General features: G+C 45.5%; 1 protein-coding gene and 1 non-coding gene across 5 annotated transcripts in view; one reads left to right on the forward strand and one right to left on the reverse strand.

Moving 5' to 3' along the window:
• The first annotated feature begins 1,336 nt into the window (after nt 1–1,336).
• On the forward strand, nt 1,337–1,465 carry LOC120100418 (small nucleolar RNA SNORA17). Its single transcript, XR_015655952.1, has one exon. It is a non-coding gene; the product is annotated as a small nucleolar RNA SNORA17 (small nucleolar RNA).
• Nucleotides 1,466–4,046: 2,581 nt separating this feature from the next.
• Nucleotides 4,047–17,187, reverse strand: part of Cuzd1 (CUB and zona pellucida-like domains 1) — a 36,173-nt gene continuing 23,032 nt past the window's right edge. Inside the window, exons 1-9 of one of the 4 annotated variants that reach the window (NM_054005.2) lie at nt 16,836–17,170; nt 14,929–15,079; nt 12,576–12,790; nt 11,222–11,372; nt 10,694–10,911; nt 9,421–9,593; nt 6,743–7,134; nt 4,940–5,208; nt 4,047–4,405 (exon numbers count right to left, since the gene is read on the reverse strand). In NM_054005.2, coding sequence (NP_446457.2) covers nt 4,233–4,405; nt 4,940–5,208; nt 6,743–7,134; nt 9,421–9,593; nt 10,694–10,911; nt 11,222–11,372; nt 12,576–12,790; nt 14,929–15,079; nt 16,836–16,917 — 1,824 coding nt within the window. In that variant the 5' untranslated portion in view covers nt 16,918–17,170 and the 3' untranslated portion in view covers nt 4,047–4,232. Of the gene's footprint in view, nt 4,406–4,939; nt 5,209–6,742; nt 7,135–9,420; nt 9,594–10,693; nt 10,912–11,221; nt 11,373–12,575; nt 12,791–14,928; nt 15,102–16,835; nt 17,171–17,187 lie in introns of those variants that run through there. The other 3 variants (XM_087586480.1, XM_087586529.1, XM_087586587.1) reach the window with 3 other exon arrangements.

A 17,187-nucleotide genomic window follows, 5' to 3' on the forward strand; every position in this document is an offset into this window, starting at 1 on the left:
GGGAGTGTGAGATGCTCGTCCCTGCTAGAGGGCAGTGAGGCCTCACCTGCACCTATCAGAAGCTGACCCGGTGAGGAGCCTGCCTGGGTGTCCACTCCCACTCCTAGTTAGAAAGGACCTGGAATCTTTTGCTCTGAGGAGGCTCAGTGGAAAGCCTGGAGTAAGGTGACACTGGAGGCAGAGAACACCAGGAAGGCTGGACCACCTCTGTTCCTCCGATTGGCACATGCCTGGTGCTTTATCTCTCTCCATTTGTTTTAGTGTTTCTGACATGCTTGGTTAAGTAAGTCTCCTGAAGAAAGCATAGAAGTAGATTTTGCTTTGGAAAATGTTTTAGGAAATAAAGATAGTAGGTTCATAGATGTGATGTAAAATGCCCTTTAAACAGATAGACTCATTCTCTAGGCTTCTCGTAGTGGCTAAGGGGCTCATAGTGTGGCTAGAGGCTCACCAACCACCATTCCCTGGGAATGTCTATCAAGACAGCTGCTTTGCCCAAGTTCACAGTTCCCTTTGAACAGGCCTTTTCCAAAGATGAATTTTCATGGTGAAGGATGGACAGGGTGCCCTGGTTGCTAAGAAATTCTCTCTTCATCTTTATTATATCCCCCCAAAGATACAAACTCCTATCAACTATTTTTTTAAGTTGTAGACACAGAGAATGAAACTAACCCAAACATTACATCTAAACAAGAACAAGGTAAGGACTAGCACCCAGCCCACTGACTCCCAGCCTAGGACTTTTGATCACATTACTATAACAATTATGACTACACTCTCTACTGAGTCACGATACTTGACAATTTTCTTAGAGTGATATATTCATGCCTGGAGTGTCTCTGAGTATTTATCATGATGGCCAGAGCAGAACATATAATCAATTCCTGATACTGAGATGGCTGAGAGGCAGGGGCCAGACTAGACAGTGCTGCTGTCTTCCGAGCTTAGCGTGAGGCTGGAGTGAGCAGTGTGGAGCATCCACTGCTCTTGCAGAGGACCCAGGTTCAGCTGCCAGCCCCCACCTGGCAGCTGACAACTCCAGCTCTAGGTCCAGGAGATCCAACGTCCTCTTCTCAGCCTCCTCAGACGCCAGCACACATGTGGTACACATATGTAGAGGCAGGGAAAACACTCATACACAAGAAATAAAAATACATCTAAACAATGATCTGCCTATGGCTAGTGGAACTTTTTGGTCTTTTTATGTTATATTAAAAGGAGTTTAGAGTAGTGAGATCTAGGTTGTAAGGATGGACAGAAAGAAGAATCTCTACATGAATATTTGGGAAGCCTCTAAAAGATCTGCTGCACTAAGATGTTGGAAAGTAAGCATGGTCCTGTCTCTAGAGGCACTGCAGGTGTGGCTGCTGTCACATGTGCATCAATAGGTGGCAGAGAGAAGAGAGGCTATGTCTACCCTTGTGTTCTGACCTGTGAACATCTGAATGATCAGTAACCTAACACTCCTGGTAGAAAGCTGTCCTGAGATGGTCACCAGTCTGGTGCAATGCAGGCCCTGACAGCTCCCAGGATCAAGAGCAAGATGAAGACTAGAAGAACTGTGCTTTAAGCTCAAGACAGAAGACCCTTGCACGGGGCCACTCAGGTAGGCCAGGCAAGGAACAAGTCCAAGATGACCGAAGTGCCACAGGACCCAGACAGGAAGCTAGCCTGAGACGACCACCAGTCTGGTGCCTGGAAGGCCCGGGAGGGGGCATAGCACTCCTGAAATGACTCCAGACATGCAGAGACCCAGGTGCTATGAAAAGGAGTAAGTGATGGAGAAGTAGAAGCAAAGGATGTGGGCACAAGGAAGAGAGGCAGAACTGGAAACTCGAGGGTAGCGAGGATCAGCCTGATGTGAGTGGCTGATAAGGACACCTGGGACCATGGCGGGTCCCAGCCTGTGCTGCCACTGGGGGCCACATCTGGGTCTGTGACTCTTCAGCAGCAGGGGTCTTCTATCACCAAAAACTAGGTGGACATTCTTGGTGTGGGCTGCTGTTTAGGGACATGTGGATGTCTGAGAGCTGTGCAGAACTGGCCCCACCCCTCACCTGGACATCACGGGAAAACTGGCCCTGAGGGCATGATAGCAGGAGAGCCAACCCCACCCCTTGCCAGCTGCAATACTTGGGAGTGGCCCCCACATATTCCAGGAGCTTCAGGAAGCCATCACCTGAAAATATGAATGTGGGAGATCTGGGCCTACCTTCTTCCCCACTGGTCCCTGCCCACCTGTGGCAGACAGGAGACCTGGCCCCTGGATTGTGAGAACAGGAGAGCAGGCCCTGCACCTTGCCTGGCAGCACAGTAGAGCTGGCCCTTTATGGTGAGGGCGCAGGTGAGCCAGCCCTGAGGGCATGAATATGGGAGAACTGTCCCTGCATCTTGCCTGCCATGCAGTGACACAGATAAGGGAGTGATGACCCCCACCACCATCCCTTGTCAACTATGGCATGCAGGAGAGCTGGCCCCAAGGTCATCAGAGCAAGAGAGCTGGCCCTGTCCCTCACCTGCTGCAGCACAGAAGAGCAAACCCTGAACCTCTCCTGGGCAGCATAATGGAGCTGGCCCTGGACGTGGGGGTTGAGGGTGAGCCAGTCCTGAGGGTGTGAGTGTGGGAAAGCTGCTTTTAGTCTGCTGGACGGTCGTGCAGATGAGGGAAAGAGCCCTCCTCTCCTCCCTCATCCCTCCATATCTATGACAAACAGGAGAGCTGGCCTTGTCCCCCACTGACTGCAACACTTGAGAGGGCAGACTGGCACCTTGCCTGGTCAACAGGGTAGAGCTGTCCTGGTAGCAGGGTTTTGGGTGAGCCAGCCCTGAGGGTATGAGAACAAGAGAGCTGGTGGGCTGACCAGCTCAGATACCTCTCAGGCCCAGATCCAGGACTTTGAACTGGCCTTCCCTAACATTTACCCCATTGATGAACTGTTGGAGAGCGTGAAGGGGCTGGTCCTGCAGGATCTCCGTGACACAGGGCAACAACAGGATATCCCAGAGGAGTCCCTGGGAGCTTCCAGTATTGGTAGAGTAGCAGAAGCCAGAGGCTTTGTACCAGACCAACAAGTCACTGCAGTGAACATTTTGAAATCAAAGTATGGGCAAAAGGTATACTGTGGGACACACTGTGACACACTACAACAAACCAAGAAAGAAAAATCGTGTTTGTGGGGGATGTTGCAAGAGTGGGGGTGGGGAGTAGGTAGAAGAGGAGGAGGAGAAATTCACAAAGAACCAGGAAAAGTTATTTTAAAAATATATTCAAAGCTTTAAAAACAGTAAATGAGGAATGTCTGCTTTGATTTAGGGCTGGAAATTAGCAAGCCTGTAAGGACTGGGGTGGTGTCTTTTATATCCGTTGTATATCATTGGGTTTCCTGAAATGTCTGGTGTGCATGATACACATTTATAGAAGAAAAATATAACAAAGAAAATAAAAGAAGCAAATGCCTTTGACAGTCTGAGATCCCTGTTTAGATTTATTTGGATCATGAAAGCATGTGTTGGTTAAGTGGCAAGATGGGATTGTATTTTCTTTTTTCTTTTTGTTTAAAATGATTAGCTTTGGCATGTACAGAGCAGTTTACCTTAGAGTCTTCAATAACATCTGCTCATTCTCGTGGGAAATAGAAGAGGAGTGTTTTTATCTCATAGCTCGGAAACTATTCTGACGGCTCACTTTCCTGTCAGAATCTTCTCAGCAGAACTCCTCTGTGAGCCGCACAGGAGAGAGCTACTCAGACTGTGGTCAGCAGGCGCTTCAGTGGCCCAAAGAGCCTACTCCTTCGCTTCAGTTCCAAATTACAACTTTTATCTTTCAGAGGGTGGAATATTTGCCTGTGTTCTTTAGATTTTAGAGGTGGCACACATTTTATTTAGCGCCTAAAAAGGAAGCGGAGATGGATGTGGTGACTCACAGTAGCGTCCCAGCACTGGGGACGCAGACATAGGATCTCTGTGAATTCAAGGCTGGCCTGTGCTACATAGCAAGTTTCAGGCCAGTCAGAGTTAGAGAGTTACAGAGACTGTCCAAAGCAAAGTGACCAGACATACTATTTATTCATTTCAGCTATCCCATAATGAAACACACTGAGGCTGTGATACGAGCATGACGGTACACACGCTGCTTTTAGGCCTTTCTGGTATAGTCCTAACCCTCGTAGGCACAGAGAACTTTTTCATCGGCCACCCAGAAGAGGACAAGAGGCCTTTCTTGGGGTCCACAGCTAGTAGACCTGCAGCTTCTGGTATCCGTGATCCTTCCATCGATTTAGAAAATGCCTCACTGTGGCTGTGACCACAATCACCACATTCAGAGCAAGAACCATGAAGGAAAACAGGTGCAGATGGCTGAGAGGCTGCTTCGAAATCTCTGCTTCGTGTGTTTGAGGCAGAAGTCCTGGAATTGGAAATAGTTTCAAGTGTTAGCATTACAAATCTGTGGAAGTCTTCATAATGTCAAGTTATACCCTATTAATAATACATACTGTGATACTATGTAAATTAATATGTACTTTCAACTCAATATAGACAGACAATTCTCAAACATCTAAATTCATTATGTATTATACAGTGTTTGAAATACTGGGCCATTTAACACTGTCCTATGCAGCCTCTAAGGTTTCAATGTGCCCAGAAGTAACATAATATTCTCTATTTTGAAAAGATAACTTTTTTCCCAAATTGTCTGTGATGTGGGCACTGGTTGACTTTGTTCCTCATTTAGAAATTAAAATAGATTATTTCTAATGTAATTAAATTATCTGCTCAAACACACACACACACACACACACACATACACACACACACATCTCATGTACTTTTTTCTAGGACTCCTGTGTTGAATGCTAAACTGTGCATCTCAGGAACAACAGATTTGAGCCACATTTTACAAGCCACGGCTGTCCTTAGGTCATGAATACTATGCTCTTGCCTGAATCTCCATTTACAAGTCGGTCCCTCTTCAGGCGAATTGGTCCTATAACAGAATCAGTCTTCCATTTGTATGAAGGAATATCTCGTTTCCTTCTTGAGACGCAGCCTTGATTGCAGCGAGATGTGTGGTCACTGGTATCACAGATCAAAATCTTACACTTGAGATACACAGAACTCAGATGTCTCAAGAATTTAAAGGCATTGAACTGGAATCTCCCGTAGTGCCCAAATAAGGGGTACACCTTACAGGTCTCATCTCGACTACACCTGGAACAGAATGTTGGGACAGAACAGAATTTAGCACGGCAGCTCTTCCATATTTAAATGAGGTGACACAAACATGTCCAATGTGTGACTCTAGAGACCTCTCTAGAAAGATGTCAGTGGGTTAGAGTGTTGTGGGGTCGAGCCATGGGGCTGGCTCTGAGAATCATATTAGGGTTCCCGCCCTCAAATTCCTGGTCCTGTGAGCTACCAGAACATAAGCTCCTATGCACTGGAGCTCAAACGCCTCTCCCAGGATGCTCTACATCGATACACAAGTACTGCTGATTGCCCGTCAACTTTAGAGGGAAAAGACCATGGTGCTTTTTTCTTAAAAACAAAAACAAAAACAAAAAAAAAAACCCAAAAACTAAAGCTGAATCTGTTTTCTTGAGAAAATCATGTGCTAAGGGTAGCACACATTCAGGAACTTTCCATGTATTTGCTGAAAATAGCCAAAGTATACAAAAATTGAAACACAAACAGGCCCTTCGACACAAATTATAAGTGGTTTCTTCCCCATTACCATCAAATATTTTATAGTCACATTTAAAACCTAAGGATTATGCAAAGTCTATCTAAAAAATTTAACATGGATTATCTGCAGCTAGAACATATATAGTGCAATACACACACACACACACACACATATATATGTGTGTGTGTGTGTGTGTATATATATATATATATATAGAGAGAGAGAGAGAGAGAGAGAGAGGAGTGTTTATAAATACAGCACTTGTTTTATTAAATCATTACCACTGTGGGCTGGAGAGTGTTCAGTCAATACTTGGCACGCTATCATGGGAGCCTGAGGTCAGTCCCTAATACTCACATACAAGCACACAAGACTAGCGTTCTTGCAGTCCAGGTGTTGTGGAGGCTGAGCCAGGACAACGCCTGATTTTTTTCTGGCTTCCAGCCTACCTGAATTCTCAAGTTCCAGGTTCAGTGAAAGACCCTACCTCAAAAGGTAATGAGAGGATTAGTGGCTGGACCAGTGGTTAGAGCTCCTCTCATGCGAGTTGGGGACCAGGACTTGGATCCTGTTCAGAACCTACATATAAGGGTACGTGTGGTGGTCCACATGTAATTTCAGCACACAGAAGGTGGAGACAGGGAAAACCCCCAAAGCAAGCTGCCCTTGCTTTGGGAGAACAGCCTTCTGGCAAGTTCTATGTTCAGCTGAGACACAGCCTCAATGAATAAGATGTAGAGTGAAACTCCCAGCATCAACCTCAGGCCTCCACAGATGCTCGCACCCATGCATGTGAATACTCACATATGCCAACATGCAAGTGCACATGTACACATGCACATACCACACATATATACACATAAGAAAAAATAATTAACAGGTAAGTCAGAGAGTCTTTGAGGAAGACAACTGATGACAGTCTCTAGCCTTCACATGTGTACATTCACCCACTCCCTCACCACACACACACACACACACACACACACACACACACACACACACACACCAGGAAAAGGAAAAAATGCTGGTGAATGCAAAGACCCATGCATGAGTGCATACCCGCTGCTGATTAAGTCATAGGTTGGAGATGCAAAGTCGGATGTGGGAGAGGCTCTGCAAGTGTCCAGAAACACCACCAGGCTTGGATCTGAGGTGTGCAAAGTGGCTTGGACAAAAAGGGTTTGGTTCAAATCTACATAATACGGTGACTCCTGTATAAGGTTTTCAAAGGAGCCGGACTCATAAAGAGCCATGCTGGTGTTGTATTTGCCCAGGACACTTTGATTTTGTATGACGTCGTCTTCGGTTATGTACAGAATCTCCACAGTTGAATTATACTCCATCTCACACGTCACCACAATCTGAAGGTGCCTCTTTCGGGTGATCACGGCAGATTCTGGAGACTGGGTGAAGGTGATTATGTTCGTATAACTGATAGTGTGGTCCTCTATCTGCAGAATGGGAGAGAATTCAGTTTTTTATGCTTTAATCCATCAATATTGCAGAGTACAGAGAAGGATAAGACTTGTTGGTAGCAACTTAATTTCCTTAAGGCATGAGATAACAGCTTTCATGTCAATATACTCTCGACCTTAAATGTGTTTTACCACAGGGACTGACCAGCAGAAGGAAGTGAAATACAGCTTGTATTAGAAAGACTGAAAGATAGAATTGGGTAGAATTTTCTTTCAATTACATTAATATTATTATGGAATACAACTTTCCAGCCCTTTTATGACTTTAAACTCACCAGATCCGGCCTGTTGGCACAGGCTCCTAGGCAGGCTAAAGCAGAAAGATCACAAGTTCAAAGCTCACTTGAGCTACTGCTGGGTCTGACATGACCTTAATAAGGACTGAATGACATGGTCCCGTCCCTGGGACAGGGCCAGCAAGCCTGGGCCTCCACAAGTGTCGACAGCTGCTATGGGCATAAGGCTTGTTTGTATAAAAATGTCGTCCCTGTTAACTTTAATGGTTCAATGATAATCAGAGATAGCACAAGTCTGGGAGGTAAAGGTGTGGCTAACGTCTCAGCAAAATGGTAAACACTGGGACCTTCAGGCCAGCCCTTAAGGCCATAGGAAAAAAAAACACGAGTTCAAACATACATAATTTCTCAAAAAATAAGGATGTAGTATGACTTATATGAGGGGCTTCACGAATTTAAAAAAACAAAAGCAACTGTGCTGTGAGCCAACCTGTCAGAAAGATACAAAGGAGATAAAGAGATTTAGGGAGTGGTGATCTCAGGGGACCCCACCCAGCTAAGTTTTTTTGTTTATGCTTCCAAAAGCAGGCAGATTCCTGAGTCCAGGGTCAGTCTGGGACAGAACAGGGTTAGACCCAGGTGTGGTAGAAATGGTAATTTCACGTTGGGGTCCTACCCAGCTAGTTTATCCTTTGTGTTTAACAGAGACAAGCAGATCTCTGAATTTTTTTCATTGTTAAAAGATGTGTGCTTGCTGTCTCTTAAGAATTAAGAGACTAGAGTCACAAGATACTGATTCATAGGGTAATCAAAACAGAACCTGGAGTAAATGACTGGATTAATAGGTAAAATAAAAGACCGGGCTTATCATCTGCAAAAGATGAGCTATCTATAAGTTTTGTGGGTTTTTTTAGGAGAGAGAGAGAGAGAGAGAGAGAGAGAGAGAGAGAGAGAGAGAGAGCTGTCTGTAGCCCTCCAGAGAAAGCAGAATGTAATCTGAGAATCTGTCTCAACATAGGTTGTCAGCTTGGACCCATGATTTGACTTCAAGTCCTTTGTTTTGCTGCATCCAAACAACCCTTCCTTGGAACTCCTCTTCAGGCCAAGACTGGTCCTTGGCAAGCTACACAGTCCAAGGTCAGCCTAAACAACTCAGTGAGATCCTGTTTTGAAATAAAAGGTAAAAAGGAGACTACCGCTCAGCGGCAGAGGGCTTGCCTGGCCTGTGTGAGGCCCTGGGGTTGATAAATAGAAGACTGAACTCCACAACATGGTCCCTCCACAAAGAGGCCTAAGTTAGTGTTGTCTAACCAGGCAGGTCCCCAAATGTATGTAGGTGGAAGCTTGACCTTGGTGGGCCATAGACATCTGTGAAATAATAAAGCTTGTGTGCTTGTTTTTGGAAGAAATAAATGAACAGAAGAAAATGTTTACTTTTTGTCAACTCCTCTGGTCTAGCCTCCATTCTAAATCACAAAGTGGTTTAAGTTTATAGTATGTATATTAAGGCACCTAAGAGTGTTGACAGTGTTTAAGATCTTAAACGGTATTTCTAAAGCACGCAGACCAAATCATGGACTTACAACTCCTAATATTTAAAACATGCTTTTACTTTATGTCTTTTCAAGGATAACGAGATCTTAAATCCAGCCCAACTTTATCAGATATGGAATGGTGACGTTCTGTACAACTTTTCCCAGTAGGCTTAAGGAACCCTGACCAACCACCAAAGATATTCCAAGTCTCTCTAGTGAGGTTTCGGAGCTCTCTGCCTTCTGTGAAAAGCAGCCATTCTCCAGTTCGCTTACAAATAAAGAAGACAAGGGTGCCTATGTGTGTGAGTGAATGCGTGCACGGCTATGTTCATGCCTTTGTGTATGAGTGAATTGTGCACAGCTGTGAGCGTGCCTCCTCAGTCCAACCATGTGTGCCCGCTGTGGTTCGTGAGAGAAGCGACACGTTTCATACCTGGGCGTCACCGCACCTGTGAGCATTTGACAGACCCCAGCTGTGAGTTTTACAGTACCTTTTTGATTGTACCGCATTCATGCAGAGGGATAGAGAACTCTACAACGTTTGATACACTCGGTCTGCAAGTCGGGTCGTTTAGCTGCAAATTGCTCTCATGGTAGTTAAGTGACTGTAGGTATGACTTGCTGATGATGACTCTCATCTTGTCAGAAGCACAACTTAAAGATGCTATCAAGAAAGGGGGAAAGAATGATCACATTTGGGCCAGCTGGGAACTTTGCACTTTTAAAACTTCTATGTGCAGACTATTATTCTCTGAAAATTTAACCTGCTGGAATCGTTGTCAGACACCTTTAATTCTAGCAGCTAGGAGGTAAAGGTACCTGGATCTCTGTGAATCCTAGGTCTACATAGTGAGTTCCAGGGTAGCAGGGGCTACATAGTATCAAAAAAGGAAACAACGATAACAGCGGCAGACAACCTGAACCCTCTGTGCTGAGAAGACAGCTGTCAGTGAGAGAACTTTCTGCCCAAGTGTAAGGGCCTGAGTTAGAATCCCAGCACACCCATAAAAAGCCAAATACGGCTGTATATGTGCCTGTAACCCAAGCGCTGTTGGGAACAGAGGCAGGAGGATCACTAGGGTTTGCTGGCTTCCAGATTAAGACCCTGTTTCAGGGGAACAAGGCAGAAAGAGCAAGAGCAGGAGCAGGACATTCAATGTCCTCTGACCTCTATACACACACACACACACACACACACACACACACACACACGAATGCATGCCCACTCTCACACACAATAACTAAATATCCAAACTCACAGTACCTTGAATGGAAGAATTAGGTGGAAGACTGACACAGCCTCATAGTTGGGTGAGCTTTTCACAATGCTCACTGCTACCTTGTTTAGCGCTATAATCTATACATCTGATGTTAGATCCATTACCTTCCCCCTTCATCCCTAAGCCCCTCCCAAGTACCCCCTCCCACTCTTCCCATGTCTCCACTTCTAAATTCATAGCCTCTTCTTACCCAATCATTACTGTTACTTTTCTTTAAAATTATGTCATTACCGAAGACGTTAAACCAAGCAGATCTTGGGTTCTACAGAAATCACTTTCAGATTAATGGAGTCATTCACTTCCTCCTGTGGTAAGCAAGGCACAGGGCGGATCCTCAAGCCTCCAGGTTAGCTATATTCCCAAGTACATGTGACAGGTTGTCAAACAAGGCTAGCCACACTCAGGCTAAGAATTAAGGAGAAGGCTCTGTGTAAGTAATAACCGGAAAGCTCAAAAGAGCTGAGGGTTGTGAAAGGTGACCTACTAGTGTTGACCTCTTGTACGTAGGTTGAAGCGTAGGAAGCAAAGAAGCCTCTGTAGGAATTGGCATAATCTGTAGACAGCACAACAGTCATGGCATCAGAGGAAGACTCAAAGGTAGGTGTCCCACGGCCGCACACCTGTTTGAGCAAGCCCGATGTGGTAGAGGGGCCATCGTAGACTGCGATGAAGTCAAATCGGCAGTATTCATCCATTTCTAGGCTAAGAAAGACAGCCTCTGGTGTAAAAGCCTTTCAAACAGATTCATTGTTTTTAATCATTCCTTCTAAAGTCATGAAGGATTTTTCCTTACAATGACATCTCAGATTTATCAGGACAAACCTGGAACTTCATCAGTCCCTTCGTGGTACCTCAGAATGACCAGAAAAATAGTCAACAGCACTGTTAAGTGTGTTTCTTTCTACAGTGGTTCTCGGAAAAGTACCTACATGTAGGAGCATGTTTTTTTTATTTCTCCCCAGGTTGGTTCCCCAATTGCCAGGGGGTCACTACAGTAGACCACAATACTTACAAGAGCTCTGTAAAATTCAAGTTTATCTTATAGCCTTTCTCCACTTGTATGTGCCACACACAGTATGCCAGCTCAGGGTGTGGCCTTGGATAATTGGGGCTGCTGAAGGATCCTTCCAATGTTTGCAGGTAACCACCGCAGTTTGGAATAGCTGGAGAGACACAAAGACAGTTGGATTTTTCTGTGATATATGGAGTTTAACATGTCCTCCCTGAGTGTCACACCACCCCTGTCTTCTCTGTGGGTCACATTGGAGGTCTTCTTCTTCTCTTAGCATCAGACCTTTTGCCCTTGGGACACCTGAGAGCACATCTCTGCCCCGCTGTCAAATCATAATAAAGTGACTGAACTGGCTAGAGAGGCCCTCCACCACCGGGACCGAGCTGCAGAAAGTAGCCACGCTCTTAGGGCTGGTGCTAAAGGATCCTTACCTATCATCACTGTCCAAGATCGCTGGCTATCACCAAAGGAGCTGTTGTTCTACACTGCCCTTTCTTAACATGTCTGCTAGGACTTCAATATAGAGTCCTCCACTACTCTCTCCTCAGGCTAATATTCAAAGTTCACCTCAGATGCAACCTTTCTCTATCCTTCCCTGCTATTGTACATACTGTAGAGGGCAACATGACAGAGAAAACAGAGAAGCAAACTGAAGACACCTATGGGTATAAAATAGTTTAGGTTGGCTGGCACACAGGACCCATGTTAAGTAGGGTCTCCATGTCAGGTGTGAGGAGGTAGCCTGGGTCCAGCTCTGGAAGAGCTTGATGTCTCTACCTTGTTGATTCTGTAGCACAAGATATCTGTGTTAAGATCAGCTCTTCTAGAAAACCAGAGTGAAGTTCTCCTTATGAACCTGCTGGCTCAAGTCCATGGCATTCTAGCTGAGGGGAATTGGGATTGGGGGCCAACTACATAGAATTGTGTAGCACCTGACTGCCCCCAAACTGGCTCAGTCTCACCCACATTTGCTTGGTTGTCAGAATCACCCCCCTCCCAGAACTTGATAAGCACAAAAGCTCAAGAGCCTCAACCCACATCTAATGAAAGCAGCAGGTTACAAAACAGGCTAAACAGAGTCCTTTGGGCTCAGACACAGTGCTTGTCAACCTGTGGCTGTGTGGTGAGCTTTGGGACTGGTTAGAGGAGGAAGAGCATCAGGAGCTTCCCCAGAACCAAAGAATCAGATTTCAAAGGTGACTGAACCCGTGACTCTTCTGTGCACGGCCCTGGAGAATAGCCTTTTCACCAGCTATTGCTATGAGGGAACAGACTCAAGAACACCATGTCCCCATCAGGAGCTGGTGTAACCAGTGCTCACAGAGGGCAGGGGAAAGGGTCATGGACAACTTACTGGTACCAGAGGAAAAGAAATAGTAGAAGATAAAGACACTCCTTTGAACCCTTGTCCAGTCAGTGACTATCTGAAACGTCAGTGAATTGGCCGATGACTCAAACACAGGCACGAAGTCATTTTTGCTGCAGGCCTCCCCTAGCAGAGGCCCACTGGTGGAGCGTCCATCAAACACCTTAATGCTTTCATTTTCACACCGACTGTCTGGATCCAACCTGGGAACAGAACACACCTGTGGTTGGAGAAGAGCCACCAGCGAAGTGGCTTTTAAAAGGCATCGTTCCCTGTTCGTATTAGCACAGCAGTTTATTAAGTGGGAGCAATCTGGTTCATTTAAATCAGTCGTGAGCTCCATCCCTCTTCAAGATCAATCAAACCACAACCTTAATGGGCTCAGTGAACTAACGCGCAGCACTTGATACTTAGTAAATGAACAGAAATAGGCCTAGAATCCAAAACTATATTCCTCTTCCTCCTCCTCCTCCTCCTCTTCTTCCTCCTCCTCTTCTTCCTCTTCCTCCTCCTCCTCCTCCTCTTCTTCTTCCTCTTCCTCTTCCCCCTCCTCCTCCTCCTCTTCCTCTTCCTCTTCCCCCCATCGCCCCTGTTCCCTGAGACTGCATGGTGACTAATTAGTATAGATCTTTCTAATTTAGAATCCGCCTCACTGATATTTGGTATCCAAGCTTGCTGAAAAAGCAACTCCTCCTCCATGGCCACCCTCCCATGGACATCCCCCAGCTGCCTCTTCCTCCCCACCATATGCTCATTCTGGAGGACGGTCCAATGCCCTGCACTGAACAGGGCAGCTTGGGATTTCTATTTTCTGTGCACACCATCAGGCTCTTTCAAAATGTCCGTAGAGGATCTGTGTCCAAGATGGCTTTGAGAACCTGAACTCCCTTCCACCTTTTTTTTTTTTTTTTGGTTCTTTTTTTTTTTTTTTCGGAGCTGGGGACCGAACCCAGGGCCTTGCGCTTCCTAGGTAAGCGCTCTACCACTGAGCTAAATCCCCAGCCCCTCTTCATCTTTTTCTTTTTCTTTTTCTTTTTTTTTTTTTTTTTGGTTCTTTTTTTCGGAGCTGGGGACCGAACCCAGGGCCTTGCGCTTCCTAGGCAAGTGCTCTACCACTGAGCTAAATCCCCAGCACTCCCTTCCACCTTAAGCACTTCCCTGACATTTAGCTTTGGACCAGGGACTTAGCCGTGCTTGACCTCAGGTCCCTCTTCTGTACAAGGTTTTGTACTTGGCCATCTTAGTGTGATGCACCTTTCATGGGCTTCATACACAAGATGTCACCCCAACAAATAAATGACTTCTTTCTACAGAGTTTTGCTCTTACTACAATCCTGAGCGCGCGCTCTCTCTCTCTCTCTCTCCCCCTCTATATATGTGTGTGTGTGTGTGTGTGTGTGTGTGTGTGTATGTGTATGGGGGTGTAGGTTTCTAGTGTTCCAGGAAGTCAGTGAGTTTGCCTTTCACTGAAGGTCAGTCAATTCCAGCTTCTGCATTACAGAGCCCTGGTTCTCCAAGTTCAGTAGCTGGAACATTGGCAAGATCAGAGTCACTTGAGAGTGTTTCTTATGCAGATTTTCAGGCTCCACCTATCTTATTTAAATTAGTATAGACCCTGACTGGGCCAGCTTGTGCACTTTGATGAACCCTCTAGGTGAATCAGGCTGCGACCAAGAACCACAGATTTAAAGAACCGGAGTCCTGGAGCAAGCATGCTGTGATCCCATTGCCTTCTTTAATCTATTATTAGTGGCCTCGGTCCAGAAAGTGGCTTCTCTGAACTTTCTTATCAGGTCACGCCTGATGCAGCTGGGGCAGATCTTATGAAGTCCTGAAGCTTTGTAGTACAGAGTCTCAGATCTTAGTGTGGCATGGTTAAGACATCATAAATATATGTATAAATGTATGCAGTTTTTAAAATAAAACTTCAAAAACTGTCAAGGCTAGCCCCCATCCTCCAAGACTCCAATCTAACTGCCTAGGAAACTTCCATGATGGCTCTAATATAGACCAGAATTTGGAGTCAGAGTTTAAGATTTTAAGACCTATAGTCTAGTAATCAATAGCTGGGTACCAACCTTGATCGGTGTGAACACTTCTTGATGAACCTCCATATGCTATCAAACTTCCTGTGTCTGTAGCTCTAACAATGGCCTGTGTGACCCAGATTTTTGCATGCCAGACTTTGGTGATGACCAGTGGCCATAACTGTTGTCATCATCATGGGGATCGCATCAGCCTACAGAAGCAGCTGAGTTCCCTCTGCAGAGAGCTCTTCTCCTACCCCAACATGGCAAGAGTCAGCTAGCTCCCTCCTGGAGAAACTGAAGCCTCTACTTACTGGATGTGGGAGAAGATGATTCTGATGCTCCTGTTTTCAGGTCTCTCTATGGTCCAAGTGCAGTTCTCATCAGCATTGAGATTTAGGATCAGAGCCTTGTGGGTCTCTCCCAGATTGGCCCCTCCCAGACTGGCCGTGCATCTTGGTCTGCCTGGTAGATGGCATAGTTGGCACTGAGGAAAGGAGCAGTCCCTGACTCCCAGCAGGCACTAGGACTCAACCTCCCACAGGAAGGGGAAGTAATTGACCAACATATAACGGACTCCACACTTTTTTGTGTGCTTTTATTTGATTACAGCTTTCTCTCCTTTAGGGTGTTGATGGATTTTGTTTTCTAGGTTTTTAGGACTTCGTTGTTGTGTTGGGCTTAAGGGTTGTTGTGAGAAAGAACTTAAAGTGGGGTGGATAGGGAGGAGAAGAGGCTCTGGGAGGACTTGGAGGAAGGGAAGAATATGATCAAAATAGGTCAGCTGGGCAGTGGCGGCACTCACCTTTGATTCCAGCACTCAGGAGGCAGAGGCAGGCAGATCTTTGTGAGCTCCAGGCCAGCCTGGTCTACAGAGGAGTTACAGGACAACCAGAGCGGGGTTGGGGATTTGGCTCAGTGGTAGAGCGCTTGCCTAGCAAGCACAAGGTCCTGGGTTCAGTCCCCAGCTCCGAAAAAAAAAAAAAAGAAAGAAAGAAAGAAAGGACAACCAGGGCTACACATGGAAACTCTGACTCAAAAAAAGATGTTTTAAATAATAAAAAAAAAAAGTATTGGACAAAAAGGATGGGCCCAGCGAGATGGCTCAGTGGGTAAAGGTATTCGTCGCCAAGGCTGACGACACATATCCAGTCCACAGAACCCACACGGGAGGAGGAGAAAGCCAACTACAGGAAGTGATCCTTGACCTTCATGAGTACTGTAATATGTGAGTACACGCGTGCTTGAGCACACACAATAAATAAATGTAAAAAGAAAAAAATTAAAGACCTGGAACCCAATAAAAAATGGGGAAAGAAAGATGTGGAGACATACATTAGTGAGTGCAGCATTTGGAAGGCTGAGGGAGGAGGCTCCTGTACAGAAAGGCCAGCCAAAGATTTGTAGAAAGACCCTGATTCTTTTCTCTCCTCTCCTCTCTTTCTCTCTCCCTCCCTCTCTCCCCCCTCCCTGTCTGTCTGTCTGTCTGTCTGTCTGTCTGTCTGTCTCTGTCTTTGTCTCTCTGTCTTTGTCCAGCAAGGACAAGAACAGACACATTTTCCAAAACAGACCAATAAAACCCCTGTGTACTTAGAAACAAGCCTTCATAAGTTCTCTTTCACCCATGACTGATGAAGGAACTGTCTATCTTTACCTAACAATAACTAGGTCTGTATTCATCAGGAAAAGAAAGCAAAGGGAACAGAAGAGGTGGCACAGTCCCAACCACCCAGGGACATCTTTATTAAAACCTTCTGCAAATTCAACTGTCTTTTCCTTTTCTCCTCTCTTTTTGACTTTAAAGAAGTTCTGTGCGTAGTTCTAGACATAAACACTATCATATTTTAAAACCTTAGGCATTTTCCTTCTTAACAGAGACCCATTTCTTGTAGATGTAATCTTTTATAGCTTAACAGATTATTTCTCTGCCATTGATTTGCCCTTTTAAAAAAAATCAGCAACTGAAACTTACTTTTAAAAAAATTAGGCCAGTATCTAGTCATGTAGTTATATAGCTTTAGGATTATTTTCCTAAGATATGCATTAAAAACAAAATTGTATGTCCCCCTTTTTAATTTCAGTGACCATGGCCATATGGTCCTTAATGAGATGACTATTAAGTCCAGAGAGCACAAGGGTGAGTTATTCTCTGTGTTAAGAGCAGTGGCGGACATGGAAGCCTTTTTTGTTTGAGTCAAAGAATCTGGTTCAATTTTCTTACCTTCAGCTGCTGTAGAATTGAGCTGTGCCCTACAGGAGACAGCTAAAATGGCCCAAATGAACAGCCTTCCAGTGACCTCCATCTTGGCAGGGTGCCTCAGAGCCCTCAGGCTTTTTATAGTTTTCTGAGTTTTGTCGGCTTCCTGGTGTCTAGGGAAACGTGTCGGTTTGGCCACACCAAGGGTGGTGCTGGTGAGAGCTCCACAGCTGTGGAGCTGTATCCTGGCCAGCAGTTCCTGGTACAGCACTCACCCTTCCAGGTCGCTCCTCAAAGGGCTATGGGCCAGCCAGCCCAATTCTGCACAGAGCTCAGCAGCTACATAGAGCTCCTATCACCTTGAAACTGCTCTAAA

Source organism: Rattus norvegicus, chromosome 1 (assembly GCF_021556685.1).
Source record: "Rattus norvegicus strain SHRSP/BbbUtx chromosome 1, alternate assembly SHRSP_T2T, whole genome shotgun sequence".
NCBI classification, from domain to species: domain Eukaryota; kingdom Metazoa; phylum Chordata; class Mammalia; order Rodentia; family Muridae; genus Rattus; species Rattus norvegicus.